This window comes from Oncorhynchus mykiss, chromosome 3 (assembly GCF_057628025.1).
Source record: "Oncorhynchus mykiss isolate SJ-2025 chromosome 3, ASM5762802v1, whole genome shotgun sequence".
NCBI classification, from domain to species: Eukaryota; Metazoa; Chordata; class Actinopteri; order Salmoniformes; family Salmonidae; genus Oncorhynchus; species Oncorhynchus mykiss.
This window is the reverse complement of record NC_143024.1, coordinates 11,655,001-11,669,278: the sequence shown is the minus strand read 5'-3', so window position 1 is coordinate 11,669,278 and position 14,278 is coordinate 11,655,001. Positions and strand designations below refer to the sequence as shown.

The following is a 14,278-nucleotide window of genomic DNA, read 5'->3' as shown; positions in this document are numbered from 1 at the left end:
GCCTCGGCAACACAATGCTGCAGGACAAACCCAGCTTTTCATTGGAAATGAATGTACTTCTGGTGGACCAAAATGCAGTGATACTGTCAGTGTGATGGAGGCGTTAATTAACAGAATAGCTGGTAGTGAATCCCCACTAGCGTCTGTCTGGCTGTCTGCTGAATAGCTGGTAGTGAATCCCCACTAGCGTCTGTCTGGCTGTCTGCTGAATAGCTGGTAGTGAATCCCCACTAGCGTCTGTCTGGCTGTCTGTTGAATAGCTGGTAGTGAATCCCCACTAGCGTCTGTCTGGCTGTCTGCTGAATAGCTGGTAGTGAATCCCCACTAGCGTCTGTCTGGCTGTCTGCTGAATAGCTGGTAGTGAATCCCCACTAGCGTCTGTCTGGCTGTCTGCTGAATAGCTGGTAGTGAATCCCCACTAGCGTCTGTCTGGCTGTCTGCTGAATAGCTGGTAGTGAATCCCCACTAGCGTCTGTCTGGCTGTCTGCTGAATAGCTGGTAGTGAATCCCCACTAGCGTCTGTCTGGCTGTCTGCTGAGTACTTTCCATCTGTTTGCTTCCTTGAATAAGACATAATAAAACAAATATTCTACATTATAAACAGTGATACATATCTAGTTCATTAAAACACATATACAGTCAGAACGCGACGTACCAGCATTGGTGAAACTATTTCTTTAAGTACTGCATACATAGCAATGTTACATTTTCAATACATCGTTCTGAAATGCCAAAGGCCATCGGTCTCAACGGCGAGTGTCTGTTGCTGTCAGAGTGGTCTGTTGTGTGTCTGTTGTCATAGTGGTCTGTTGTGTGTCTGTTGTCAGAGTGGTCTGTTGTGTGTCTGTTGTCAGAGTGGTCTGTTGTGTGTCTGTTGTCAGAGTGGTCTGTTGTGTGTCTGTTGTCAGAGTGGTCTGTTGTGTGTCTGTTGTCATAGTGGTCTGTTGTGTGTCTGTTGTCAGAGTGGTCTGTTGTGTGTCTGTTGTCAGAGTGGTCTGTTGTGTGTCTGTTGTCAGAGTGGTCTGTTGTGTGTCTGTTATCAGAGTGGTCTGTTGTGTGTCTGTTGTCAGAGTGGTCTGTTGTGTGTCTGTTGTCATAGTGGTCTGTTGTGTGTCTGTTGTCAGAGTGGTCTGTTGTGTGTCTGTTGTCAGAGTGGTCTGTTGTGTGTCTGTTGTCAGAGTGGTCTGTTGTGTGTCTGTTGTCAGAGTGGTCTGTTATGTGTCTGTTGTTTTCAGAATCCAGTAGAGTCCAGTCAAGAGTCCAGTAGAGACAGTAGAGACCAGTAGAGTCCAGTAGAGTCCAGTAGAGACACAGTAGAGACACAGTAGAGTCCAGTCAAGAGTCCAGTCAAGAGTCCAGTAGAGTCCAGTAGAGTCCAGTAGAGACCAGTAGAGACACAGTAGAGACCAGTAGAGTCCAGTAGAGACCAGTAGAGACACAGTAGATTCCAGTAGAGTCCAGTCAAGACACAGTAGAGTCCAGTGGAGACAGAGTGGAGAACAGTAGTCCAGTAGAGTCCAGTAGAGACACAGTAGAGTCCAGAGAGACCAGTCAAGACACAGTAGAGTCCAGAGAGACCAGTAGAATCCAGCAGAGTCCAGTCAAGACACAGTAGAGTCCAGTGGAGACAGAGTGGAGACCAGTAGTCCAGTAGAGTCCAGTAGAGTCAAGTAGATACCAGTAGAGTCCAGTAGAGTCCAGTAGATACCAGTAGAGTCCAGTGGAGTCCAGTGGAGTCCAGTGGAGACAGAGTGGAGACCAGTAGTCCAGTAGAGTCCAGTAGAGTCCAGTAGATACCAGTAGAGTCCAGTAGAGTCCAGTAGATACCAGTAGAGTCCAGTAGAGTCCAGTAGAGACCAGTAGTCCAGTAGAGTCCAGTGGATACACAGTAGAGACAAGTAGAGACACAGTAGAGTCCAGTAGTTCAGTAGAGTCCAGTAGAGACACAGTAGAGACCAGTAGAGGCACAGTAGAGTCCAGTAGAGACCAGTAGAGTCCAATAGAGACACAGTAGAGTCCAGTAGAGACACAGTAGAATCCAGTAGAGACACAGTAGAGTCCAGTAGAGACACAGTAGAGTGCCCAGTGTTACAGGCGTCACTGAGCATGCTTAACAGGATAGCTTCCTCACTCAAGTCCTTACTGATCCTCCGTAACACCAGTTCTCAGTGCAGTGGCATCACAGCTAGAAGAGGAAGACACATTGACAGGGTTAACAAAAAGGATTCACAAACTGTCAAACATTGTAAATGTCCAACCCCAACTGGTTACTACTGAGCTAGAGAAAGGTTGATTTAACATGACTGTCTAACATCTAGACTGTACATCTATTGATTAGGCTCCTTTGACGTCTTATGACTGACTGTAAGAGTAGACGATTACAATGTAGTACTGTCATAACTTTTTATTATAACAGATTTCTGCACCAATGATCTGCTGCCTCCTAGCTGCTGAGCTGAGGTATGAACAACAAGTGAACCGATCACCAATGATCTGCTGCCCCCTAGCTGCTGAGCTGAGGTATGAACAACAAGTGAACCGATCACCAATGATCTGCTGCCCCCTAGCTGCTGAGCTGAGGTATGAACAACAACTGAACCTTTTAACATAATGACCGTGCATCAACAACGCCAACAAAAGCAGAGCAAACATACAGCTATGTAACATGCTAGAGCACACATGGCAGAAGCACACAGAGGAGCATGAGACCAGAGACATGAGACCTGAGACATGAGACATGAGACCAGAGACCAGAGACATGAGACCTGAGACCAGAGACCAGAGACCAGAGACATGAGACATGAGACCTGAGACATGAGACATGAGACATGAGACCAGAGACCAGAGACATGAGACCTGAGACATGAGACCAGAGACCTGAGACATGAGACATGAGACCAGAGACCTGAGACCTGAGGCATGAGACCAGAGACCAGAGACCTGAGACATGAGACATGAGACCTGAGACATGAGACATGAGACCTGAGACCTGAGGCATGACACCTGAGACCTGAGACATGAAACCAGAGACCAGAGACCAGAGACGGACCAGAGAACCCAAAAGCTTGACACAACAAATCATCCATCACTAGGACACGGAGTGTGAACTGGTCAGGTTACATGGTCAGGGGAAACTCCTGGACCAACACAGCAGTCATTTAACCCTAGCAGGACACTGCCATGCACACACACACACACACACACACACACACACACACACACACACACACACATACACGCACACGCACACGCACACACGCACACAAAGCATGTTTGCACACAGATTTGTATTCATGGTACGGACATAGGGAGATCCCCACAGTTGTTAATAAGGCTGTGAACCAAACAGAACACCACGACACAGACCACGCTCACTCTGGCCAGACCCAATTACTTACTGAGCTAAACAGCCCTCTCTCTCTCGCTCTGTGAGTCAGACCACTGTAGAGAGGCCTATTGTAATATGAGAGGTCTTGCTCTGGCAAAAACAAAACAACACACAAAATGCTGGTGAGAGAGAAACCAGGGAGAGCCAATGGCTGCAATGTTCACTCTTCACTGGAATGACATGACTGATTGGACAGGATGATGTTGGATGACAGTGGGTGGGTTAGGAAACCTGATTGGACAGGATGATGTTGGATGACAGTGGGCGGGTTAGGAAACCTGATTGGACAGGATTATGTTGGATGACAGTGGGCGGGTTAGGAAACCTGATTGGACAGGATGATGTTGGATGACAGTGGCAGGTTAGGAAACCTGATTGGACAGGATGATGTTGGATGACAGTGGGTGGGTTAGGAAACCTGATTGGACAGGATGATGTTGGATGACAGTGGGTGGGTTAGGAAACCTGATTGGACAGGATGATGTTGGATGACAGTGGGTGGGTTAGGAAACCTGATTGGACAGGATGATGTTGGATGACAGTGGGTGGGTTAGGAAACCTGATTGGACAGGATGATGTTGGATGACAGTGGGTGGGTTAGGAAACCTGATTGGACAGGATGATGTTGGATGACAGTGGGTGGGTTAGGAAACCTGATTGGACAGGATGATGTTGGATGACAGTGGGCGGGTTGGGAAACCTGATTGGACAGGATGATGTTGGATGACAGTGGGTGGGTTAGGAAACCTGATTGGACAGGATGATGTTGGATGACAGTGGGCGGGTTAGGAAACCTGATTGGACAGGATGATGTTGGATGACAGTGGGTGGGTTAGGAAACCTGATAGGACAGGATGATGTTGGATGACAGTGGGTGGGTTAGGAAACCTGATTGGACAGGATGATGTTGGATGACAGTGGGTGGGTTAGGAAACCTGATTGGACAGGATGATGTTGGATGACAGTGGGTGGGTTGGGAAACCTGATTGGACAGGATGATGTTGGATGACAGTGGGTGGGTTGGGAAACTTTATTGGACAGGATGATGTTGGATGACAGTGGGTGGGTTAGGAAACCTGATTGGACAGGATGATGTTGGATGACAGTGGGTGGGTTAGGAAACCTTATTGGACAGGATGATGTTGGATGACAGTGGGTGGGTTAGGAAACCTGATTGGACAGGATGATGTTGGATGACAGTGGGTGGGTTAGGAAACCTTATTGGACAGGATGATGTTGGATGACAGTGGGTGAGTTAGGAAACCTTATTGGACAGGATGATGTTGGATGACAGTGGGTGGGTTAGGAAACCTGATTGGACAGGATGATGTTGGATGACAGTGGGTGGGTTAGGAAACCTGATTGGACAGGATGATGTTGGATGACAGTGGGTGGGTTAGGAAACCTGATTGGACAGGATGATGTTGGATGACAGTGGGTGGGTTAGGAAACCTGATTGGACAGGATGATGTTGGATGACAGTGGGTGAGTTAGGAAACCTGATTGGACAGGATGATGTTGGATGACAGTGGGTGGGTTAGGAAACCTGATTGGACAGGATGATGTTGGATGACAGTGGGTGAGTTAGGAAACCTGATTGGACAGGATGATGTTGGATGACAGTGGGTGAGTTAGGAAACCTGATTGGACAGGATGATGTTGGATGACAGTGGGTGAGTTAGGAAACCTGATTGGACAGGATGATGTTGGATGACAGTGGGTGAGTTAGGAAACCTGATTGGACAGGATGATGTTGGATGACAGTGGGTGGGTTAGGAAACCTGATTGGACAGAATGATGTTGGATGACAGTGGGTGAGTTAGGAAACCTTATTGGACAGGATGATGTTGGATGACAGTGGGTGGGTTAGGAAACCTGATTGGACAGGATGATGTTGGATGACAGTGGGTGGGTTAGGAAACCTGATTGGACAGGATGATGTTGGATGACAGTGGGTGGGTTGGGAAACCTGATTGGACAGGATGATGTTGGATGACAGTGGGTGGGTTAGGAAACCTGATTGGACAGGATGATGTTGGATGACAGTGGGTGAGTTAGGAAACCTTATTGGACAGGATGATGTTGGATGACAGTGGGTGGGTTAGGAAACCTGATTGGACAGGATGATGTTGGATGACAGTGGGTGGGTTAGGAAACCTGATTGGACAGGATGATGTTGGATGACAGTGGGTGGGTTAGGAAACCTGATAGGACAGGATGATGTTGGATGACAGTGGGTGAGTTAGGAAACCTGATTGGACAGGATGATGTTGGATGACAGTGGGTGGGTTAGGAAACCTGATTGGACAGGATGATGTTGGATGACAGTGGGTGGGTTAGGAAACCTGATTGGACAGGATGATGTTGGATGACAGTGGGTGGGTTAGGAAACCTGATTGGACAGGATGATGTTGGATGACAGTGGGTGGGTTAGGAAACCTGATTGGACAGGATGATGTTGGATGACAGTGGGTGGGTTAGGAAACCTGATTGGACAGGATGATGTTGGATGACAGTGGGTGGGTTAGGAAACCTGATTGGACAGGATGATGTTGGATGACAGTGGGTGGGTTAGGAAACCTGATTGGACAGGATGATGTTGGATGACAGTGGGCGGGTTAGGAAACCTGATTGGACAGGATGATGTTGGATGACAGTGGGCGGGTTAGGAAACCTGATTGGACAGGATGATGTTGGATGACAGTGGGTGAGTTAGGAAACCTGATTGGACAGGATGATGTTGGATGACAGTGGGTGGGTTAGGAAACCTGATTGGACAGGATGATGTTGGATGACAGTGGGTGGGTTAGGAAACCTGATTGGACAGGATGATGTTGGATGACAGTGGGTGGGTTAGGAAACCTGATTGGACAGGATGATGTTGGATGACAGTGGGTGGGTTAGGAAACCTGATTGGACAGGATGATGTTGGATGACAGTGGGTGAGTTAGGAAACCTGATTGGACAGGATGATGTTGGATGACAGTGGGTGGGTTAGGAAACCTGATTGGACAGGATGATGTTGGATGACAGTGGGTGGGTTAGGAAACCTTATTGGACAGGATGATGTTGGATGACAGTGGGTGAGTTAGGAAACCTTATTGGACAGGATGATGTTGGATGACAGTGGGTGGGTTAGGAAACCTTATTGGACAGGATGATGTTGGATGACAGTGGGTGGGTTAGGAAACCTGATTGGACAGGATGATGTTGGATGACAGTGGGTGGGTTAGGAAACCTTATTGGACAGGATGATGTTGGATGACAGTGGGTGGGTTAGGAAACCTGATTGGACAGGATGATGTTGGATGACAGTGGGTGGGTTAGGAAACCTGATTGGACAGGATGATGTTGGATGACAGTGGGTGGGTTAGGAAACCTGATTGGACAGGATGATGTTGGATGACAGTGGGTGAGTTAGGAAACCTGATTGGACAGGATGATGTTGGATGACAGTGGGTGGGTTAGGAAACCTGATTGGACAGGATGATGTTGGATGACAGTGGGTGGGTTAGGAAACCTGATTGGACAGGATGATGTTGGATGACAGTGGGTGAGTTAGGAAACCTGATTGGACAGGATGATGTTGGATGACAGTGGGTGGGTTAGGAAACCTGATTGGACAGGATGATGTTGGATGACAGTGGGTGGGTTAGGAAACCTTATTGGACAGGATGATGTTGGATGACAGTGGGTGAGTTAGGAAACCTGATTGGACAGGATGATGTTGGCTGACAGTGGGTGGGTTAGGAAACCTGATTGGACAGGATGATGTTGGATGACAGTGGGCGGGTTAGGAAACCTTATTGGACAGGATGATGTTGGATGACAGTGGGTGGGTTAGGAAACCTGATTGGACAGGATGATGTTGGATGACAGTGGGTGAGTTAGGAAACCTGATTGGACAGGATGATGTTGGATGACAGTGGATGAGTTAGGAAACCTCTGAATAAACAGAATCCTTCATGTCCTAGTGTATAAAAACCTTCAGAAGATACTCCACTTCAACAGAGAGTATTCAGCAATCAGCGCAAGAACAGAGATATTTTACCGACCCACCAAACCTGGGTTCAAATACTATTTTAAATTTTTTCATGACTTGAGCATTTAGTCTAGTCTAGTCTGCCTGAAGTGCTTTGGACTATTCTAATAATCCATTAAACGAAGCAAGATTAATCAAGCACAGATTAAGTATGATCAATAAAGCACAGATTAACTATTTGAAATTATTTCATATAGTATTTGAACCCACGTCTGTTAGCTACTTTAAACTCGTCTACACAATGTCACTATTATGTGTAAAAACCACCATTCTACTCACTGCTGTGATGAAGGCGCTGCCCTGGGCTTGGAGAACCTGGTCCTTAGGGAACAGGGCTGGGGGAGGGGCCATCTGAGGGTGGGAGGAGCCGGGAGGCGTGGACGAACACAGGAAGGAGGAAGTGGAGTTGCTGGGTAAGGCGTCGATGATGATGTTGGGGCGGCCGTGGCCTGGGATGGGGAGGGAGAGGCTGCTCAGCCCCATCACACTGTCACTGGAGGTACACTGGGACGATGTCTCCCCAGAGCTCTCTGTGACTGTTGGACAACACACAGAAGATACAATAGTCATTTAGTTTAGGGAGACTTTCAGGGAGACTTTCAGGGGGACTTTCAGGGAGACTTTCAGGGAGACTTTCAGGGAGACTTTCAGGGGGACTTTCAGGGAGACTTTCAGGGGGACAGAGAGGAACAGGACCACAGTTTCAAAGAGGAATTAGACATCCTTAGTAATGTGATAGGGACAGTAAGACACTTTAAGACGAGGACATGGGATGCATACCAGATGGCTCCCTATTCCCTATATAGTGCACTACGGTTGACCAAGACGTATAGGGCTCTGGTTAAATGTAGTGCACTAAATGTAGTGCACTAAATAGAGAAGAGGGTGCCATTTGGGATTCAGCCATGGATACCTGTCACTCACTCACTCAGTCACTCACTCAGTCACTCACTCAGTCACTCACTCACTCACTCAATAACTCACTTATTCACTCACCTCACTCATTCACTCACTCAATAACTCACAGAAGGCTGTCTGTCACTCACTCACTCACTCACTCACTCACTCACTCACTCACTCACTCACTCACTCACTCACTCACTCACAGAAGGCTGTCTGTCACTCACTCACAGAAGGCTGTCTGTCACTCACTCATAGAAGGCTGTCTGTCTGTCACTCACTCACTCACTCACTCACTCACTCACTCACAGAAGGCTGTCTGTCACTCACTCACTCACTCAGAAGGCTGTCTGTCACTCACCCACTCACTCACTCACTCACTTATTCACTCACCTCACTCATTCACTCACTCAATAACTCACAGAAGGCTGTCTGTCACTCACTCACTCACTCAATAACTCACAGAAGGCTGTCTGTCTGTCACTCACTCACTCACTCACTCACTCACTCACTCACTCACTCACTCACTCACTCACAGAAGGCTGTCTGTCACTCACTCACAGAAGGCTGTCTGTCACTCACTCATAGAAGGCTGTCTGTCTGTCACTCACTCACTCACTCACTCACTCACTCACTCACTCACAGAAGGCTGTCTGTCACTCACTCATAGAAGGCTGGCTGCCCGTGTCCTGCTCCAGCTCGTCCTCCTCAATGCAGTCGTAGGGCCAGTGGCTGAAGGAGGGTACGCTGCCCAGGGGGTAGGGGTGCTGGTGGGCTTGGGGGTGCTGGTGAGCAGGCGAGGGATACAGGTGCAGGTTGAGGGAGCCCAGCAGTGAGGAAGAGGACTGGGAGGAGGAAGAGGAGGTGCTACTGTTGGAGATGGTGGAGTGAGGCCGCTTAAAGGGCGTGGAGTGGTCGAAGGAGGACACCGCGATGGACGCCCTGGTCCTGGACTCTGGAGGGAGAGAAGGAAAGATTGGGTAGAGAACATGAACATTTCACTGTACACATTTCTATCTATGGATCATGTCTCCGTGGAAGGAGGTATGAGGCTACTCCGGGACAACCACAGAATACAGGAGGTATCAGGCTACTCCGGGACAACCACAGAATACAGGAGGTATCAGGCTACACCGGGACAACCACAGAATACAGGAGGTATCAGGCTACTCCGGGACAACCACAGAATACAGGAGGTTTCAGGCTACTCGGGACAACCACAGAATACAGGAGGTATCAGGCTACTCCGGGACAACCACAGAATACAGGAGGTATCAGGCTACTCCGGGACAACCACAGAACACAGGAGGTATCAGGCTACTCCGGGACAACCACAGAATACAGGAGGTATCAGGCTACTCCGGGACAACCACAGAATACAGGAGGTATCAGGCTACTCCGGGACAACCACAGAATACAGGAGGTATCAGGCTACTCCGGGACAACCATAGAACACAGTTCTGAAGAGTATACACACAACATTGTCAGTGAGGTAACGTTAGAGGAGAGGACAGTACACTAGCCAGACAGTCAGTCTAGCATGGGGTAATGCAGAGCACGTTCCTATTCTTCCTCTTGTTTGTCTTATCTGAGCTGTACATGTTACATTGTGTCTAGTGTTTGAGTTGATGCTACATTGTGTCTAGTGTTTGAGTTGATGCTACATTGTGTCTAGTGTTTGAGTTGATGCTACATTGTGTCTAGTGTTTGAGTTCATTGTGTTTGTTTTGTATTCTTTGTGTACAAAATCACAAAACTTCAGCTCTGACTCCCTCTGCTGCATTAACTTCAGCTCTGACTCCACCTGCTGCATTAACTTCAGCTCTGACTCCCTCTGCTGCATTAACTTCAGCTCTGACTCCACCTACTGCATTAACTTCAGCTCTGACTCCACCTGCTGATTTAACTTCAGCTCTGACTCCACCTGCTGATTTAACTTCAGCTCTGACTCCACCTGCTGATTTAACTTCAGCTCTGACTCCACCTGCTGCATTAACTTCAGCTCTGACTCCCCCTGCTGCATTAACTTAAGCTCTGACTCCCTCTGCTGCATTAACTTCAGCTCTGACTCCCCCTGCTATATTAACTTCAGCTCTGACTCCCCCTGCTGCATTAACTTCAGCTCTGACTCCATCTGCTGCATTAACTTCAGCTCTGACTCCATCTGCTGCATTAACTTCAGCTCTGACTCCCCCTGCTGCTTTAACTTCAGCTCTGACTCCACCTGCTGCATTAACTTCAGCTCTGACTCCACCTGCTGCTTTAACTTCAGCTCTGACTCCCCCTGCTGCTTTAACTTCAGCTCTGACTCCACCTGCTGCATTAACTTCAGCTCTGACTCCACCTGCTGCATTAACTTCAGCTCTGACTCCCTCTGCTGCATTAACTTCAGCTCTGACTCCCCCTGCTATATTAACTTCAGCTCTGACTCCACCTGCTGCATTAACTTCAGCTCTGACTCCACCTGCTGCATTAACTTCAGCTCTGCCTCCACCTGCTGCTTTACCTTCAGCTCTGACTCCACCTGCTGCTTTAACTTCAGCTCTGACTCCCCCTGCTGCATTAACTTCAGCTCTGACTCCATCTGCTGCATTAACTTCAGCTCTGACTCCATCTGCTGCATTAACTTCAGCTCTGACTCCCCCTGCTGCTTTAACTTCAGCTCTGACTCCACCTGCTGCATTAACTTCAGCTCTGACTCCACCTGCTGCTTTAACTTCAGCTCTGACTCCCCCTGCTGCTTTAACTTCAGCTCTGACTCCACCTGCTGCATTAACTTCAGCTCTGACTCCACCTGCTGCATTAACTTCAGCTCTGACTCCCTCTGCTGCATTAACTTCAGCTCTGACTCCCCCTGCTATATTAACTTCAGCTCTGACTCCACCTGCTGCATTAACTTCAGCTCTGACTCCACCTGCTGCATTAACTTCAGCTCTGACTCCCCCTGCTGCTTTACCTTCAGCTCTGACTCCACCTGCTGCTTTACCTTCAGCTCTGACTCCACCTGCTGCTTTAACTTCAGCTCTGACTCCACCTGCTGCATTAACTTCAGCTCTGACTCCATCTGCTGCATTAACTTCAACATCCTTTGATATCTGCCATGCAACAAATCACCTGCGACAGACAAGTCCAGACAACCTCATTCCTGCTAACAGGACACTGTGTCAGTACACAACAGCTGTCTGGTGGAGTAGGAGTGTAGATGTAGACTCTGAGAGGATATTTCAGCTGGAACAGAACATCTCAAGGGTTTAAAGGAGGAGAACAGGGTAGATGTGCTCTGAGATGTTGAGATGTTGTGTTTTGATTCAGTCAACTTGACAACGCACCCCTATCCTGGCAGAGAGAGCATTTACAAATCAGCCTTTCTCATCAGCAGCTGCATTGGCAGACATGTTGTTGAAAGTCACATTCAGCAAACAGAGAGAAACAAAGAAAGAGAGAGAGAGAGTGAGAGGGAGTGATAGAGAGAGATTTATTTTGTGGATTTTGTATGCTAACCTCACAAAAATAATTTCCAGGCAAATTAGGTTATCATAACATATCGTAGCGACAGCTCACCTGACCCCTTCATGATGTAATCAATGGCTCGGTCACTAATGGCAGCATCACTAGGCTTGATGTCCATGAAAGGCTTGCTGCCAATCCCCATGGAAACCATCTCTTTCAAGCGCACCTCTGTAGTCAAGAGAATAAACACGTTATGACCCTCAATCAGACACACAATGAGAGGTTCCATTTGATGTACCTGAGGTTGACTTGAACTAGAACCAGACAAGTCACCTCATAATGAATGGTCCAGAAGGTTATCAACACAGACCTCAGGTCAGACAAGAGACATGTCACCTCATAATGAATGGTCCAGAAGGTTATCAACACAGGCCTCAGGTCAGACAAGAGACATGTCACCTCATAATGAATGGTACAGAAGGTTATCAACACAGGCCTCAGGTCAGACAAGAGACATGTCACCTCATAATGAATGGTCCAGAAGGTTATCAACACAGGCCTCAGGTCAGACAAGAGACATGTCACCTCTTAATGAATGGTACAGAATGTTATCAACACAGGCCTCAGGCCAGACAAGAGACATGTCACCTCATAATGAATGGTACAGAAGGTTATCAACACAGGCCTCAGGTCAGACAAGAGACATGCCACCTCTTAATGAATGGTACAGAATGTTATCAACACAGGCCTCAGGTCAGACAAGAGACATGTCACCTCATAATGAATGGTCCAGAAGGTTATCAACACAGGCCTCAGGTCAGACAAGAGACATGTCACCTCATAATGAATGGTACAGAATGTTATCAACACAGGCCTCAGGTCAGACAAGAGACATGTCACCTCATAATGAATGGTCCAGAAGGTTATCAACACAGGCCTCAGGTCAGACAAGAGACATGTCACCTCTTAATGAATGGTACAGAAGGTTATCAACACAGGCCTCAGGTCAGACAAGAGACATGTCACCTCATAATGAATGGTACAGAAGGTTATCAACACAGGCCTCAGGTCAGACAAGAGACATGTCACCTCATAATGAATGGTCCAGAAGGTTATCAACACAGGCCTCAGGTCAGACAAGAGACATGTCACCTCATAATGAATGGTACAGAATGTTATCAACACAGGCCTCAGGTCAGACAAGAGACATGTCACCTCATAATGAATGGTCCAGAAGGTTATCAACACAGGCCTCAGGTCAGACAAGAGACATGTCACCTCATAATGAATGGTACAGAAGGTTATCAACACAGGCCTCAGGTCAGACAAGAGACATGTCACCTCATAATGAATGGTCCAGAAGGTTATCAACACAGGCCTCAGGTCAGACAAGAGACATGTCACCTCTTAATGAATGGTACAGAAGGTTATCAACACAGGCCTCAGGTCAGACAAGAGATGCCACCTCTTAATAAATGGTACAGAAGGTTATCAACACAGGCCTCAGGTCAGACAAGAGATAGAGAGGAATCACTTGTTCCATAACACAACAACAGAGATGATGAGCTCATGTCCAGATAGGACCCACGACTCCCCCTCTGTGGCCGTGGTTCCTCACCCCTGTTTCGTAGCGCCTGCCTCCAGAGGATCTTTCCGATGATGGCTGTCCACACGGCCTTGACCTCTCCAGAGCCGGCCTGCAGGATGAACGTGTCCTGGGACTTCCTCCTCCGGAACCAGATCTCGAAACGCAGCCCGCTGTCGCCCACGCTCTCTGTCATTCCTATCTCTGCCGTCTGAATGAGTAGCCAGAAACAGTCACCTTTACAGGAAAACACTGACTGTGGTGGTTTTGAGACTTCACATGGTGGCACAGCAAACTGAACATAGTGGTGTAGCGCCTCCATTGTGGAGAACCCTGCTAACTGTGGTTCCACACCTCACAATAAACCATACAAACATCACTGCCTGAACACATAATGTTAGCCAACTGGCTGAAATGATTTAAGGTAGAACGTCATATTACTTCATAGTTCATAACTTCATAGTACATATTAAAACCCTCTGTGTGTGTTGTCACCTTGTAGGACTGCTTGTAGATGTACAGGTCGTACCCTCCCTCAATCTTTTTGCTTTTGCTGAAGAGGATGAGGTCCTCGAACAGGAAGACGTGACGGAGGTACTTCCGGCGGCCACACCACACGATGAACTCATCCTGACACCTCAGCTGACCCTGTTCCTTCAGGTTCACCTACAGCAGCAGAGACCAGAGGAGACGTTTCACATGACTTACTCTGACATTTTCTTCCAAACAAATAATTATACATGATGTGTACGTTTCTATTTCCCCTCTCTCTCTCTCTGTCTCTCTCTCTCTCTCTCTCTCTCTCTCTCTCTCTGTCTCTCTCTCTCTCTCTCTCTCTCTGTCTCTCTCTGTCTCTCTCTCTCTCTCTCTCTGTCTCTCTCTCTCTCTCTCTCTCTCTCTCTCTCTGTCTCTC

The 14,278-nt window shown here is 47.9% G+C and overlaps 1 protein-coding gene across 4 annotated transcripts in view; it reads right to left on the bottom strand.

The window, feature by feature from the left end:
* Window positions 1-652: 652 nt before the first annotated feature.
* The window catches only part of LOC149984352 (pleckstrin homology domain-containing family G member 4B-like), a 132,866-nt gene continuing 119,240 nt past the window's right edge, over window positions 653-14,278 (bottom strand). For 3 of the 4 annotated variants that reach the window (XM_090220743.1, XM_090220744.1, XM_090220727.1), the window contains exons 19-25: window positions 13,861-14,031; window positions 13,399-13,576; window positions 11,892-12,008; window positions 8,995-9,285; window positions 7,710-7,966; window positions 3,399-3,478; window positions 653-2,185 (exon numbers count right to left, since the gene is read on the bottom strand). In XM_090220743.1, coding sequence (XP_090076869.1) covers window positions 3,434-3,478; window positions 7,710-7,966; window positions 8,995-9,285; window positions 11,892-12,008; window positions 13,399-13,576; window positions 13,861-14,031 — 1,059 coding nt within the window. In that variant the 3' untranslated portion in view covers window positions 653-2,185; window positions 3,399-3,433. The remainder of the gene's footprint in view (window positions 2,186-3,398; window positions 3,479-7,709; window positions 7,967-8,994; window positions 9,286-11,891; window positions 12,009-13,398; window positions 13,577-13,860; window positions 14,032-14,278) is intronic. The other variant, XM_090220738.1, reaches the window with a different exon arrangement.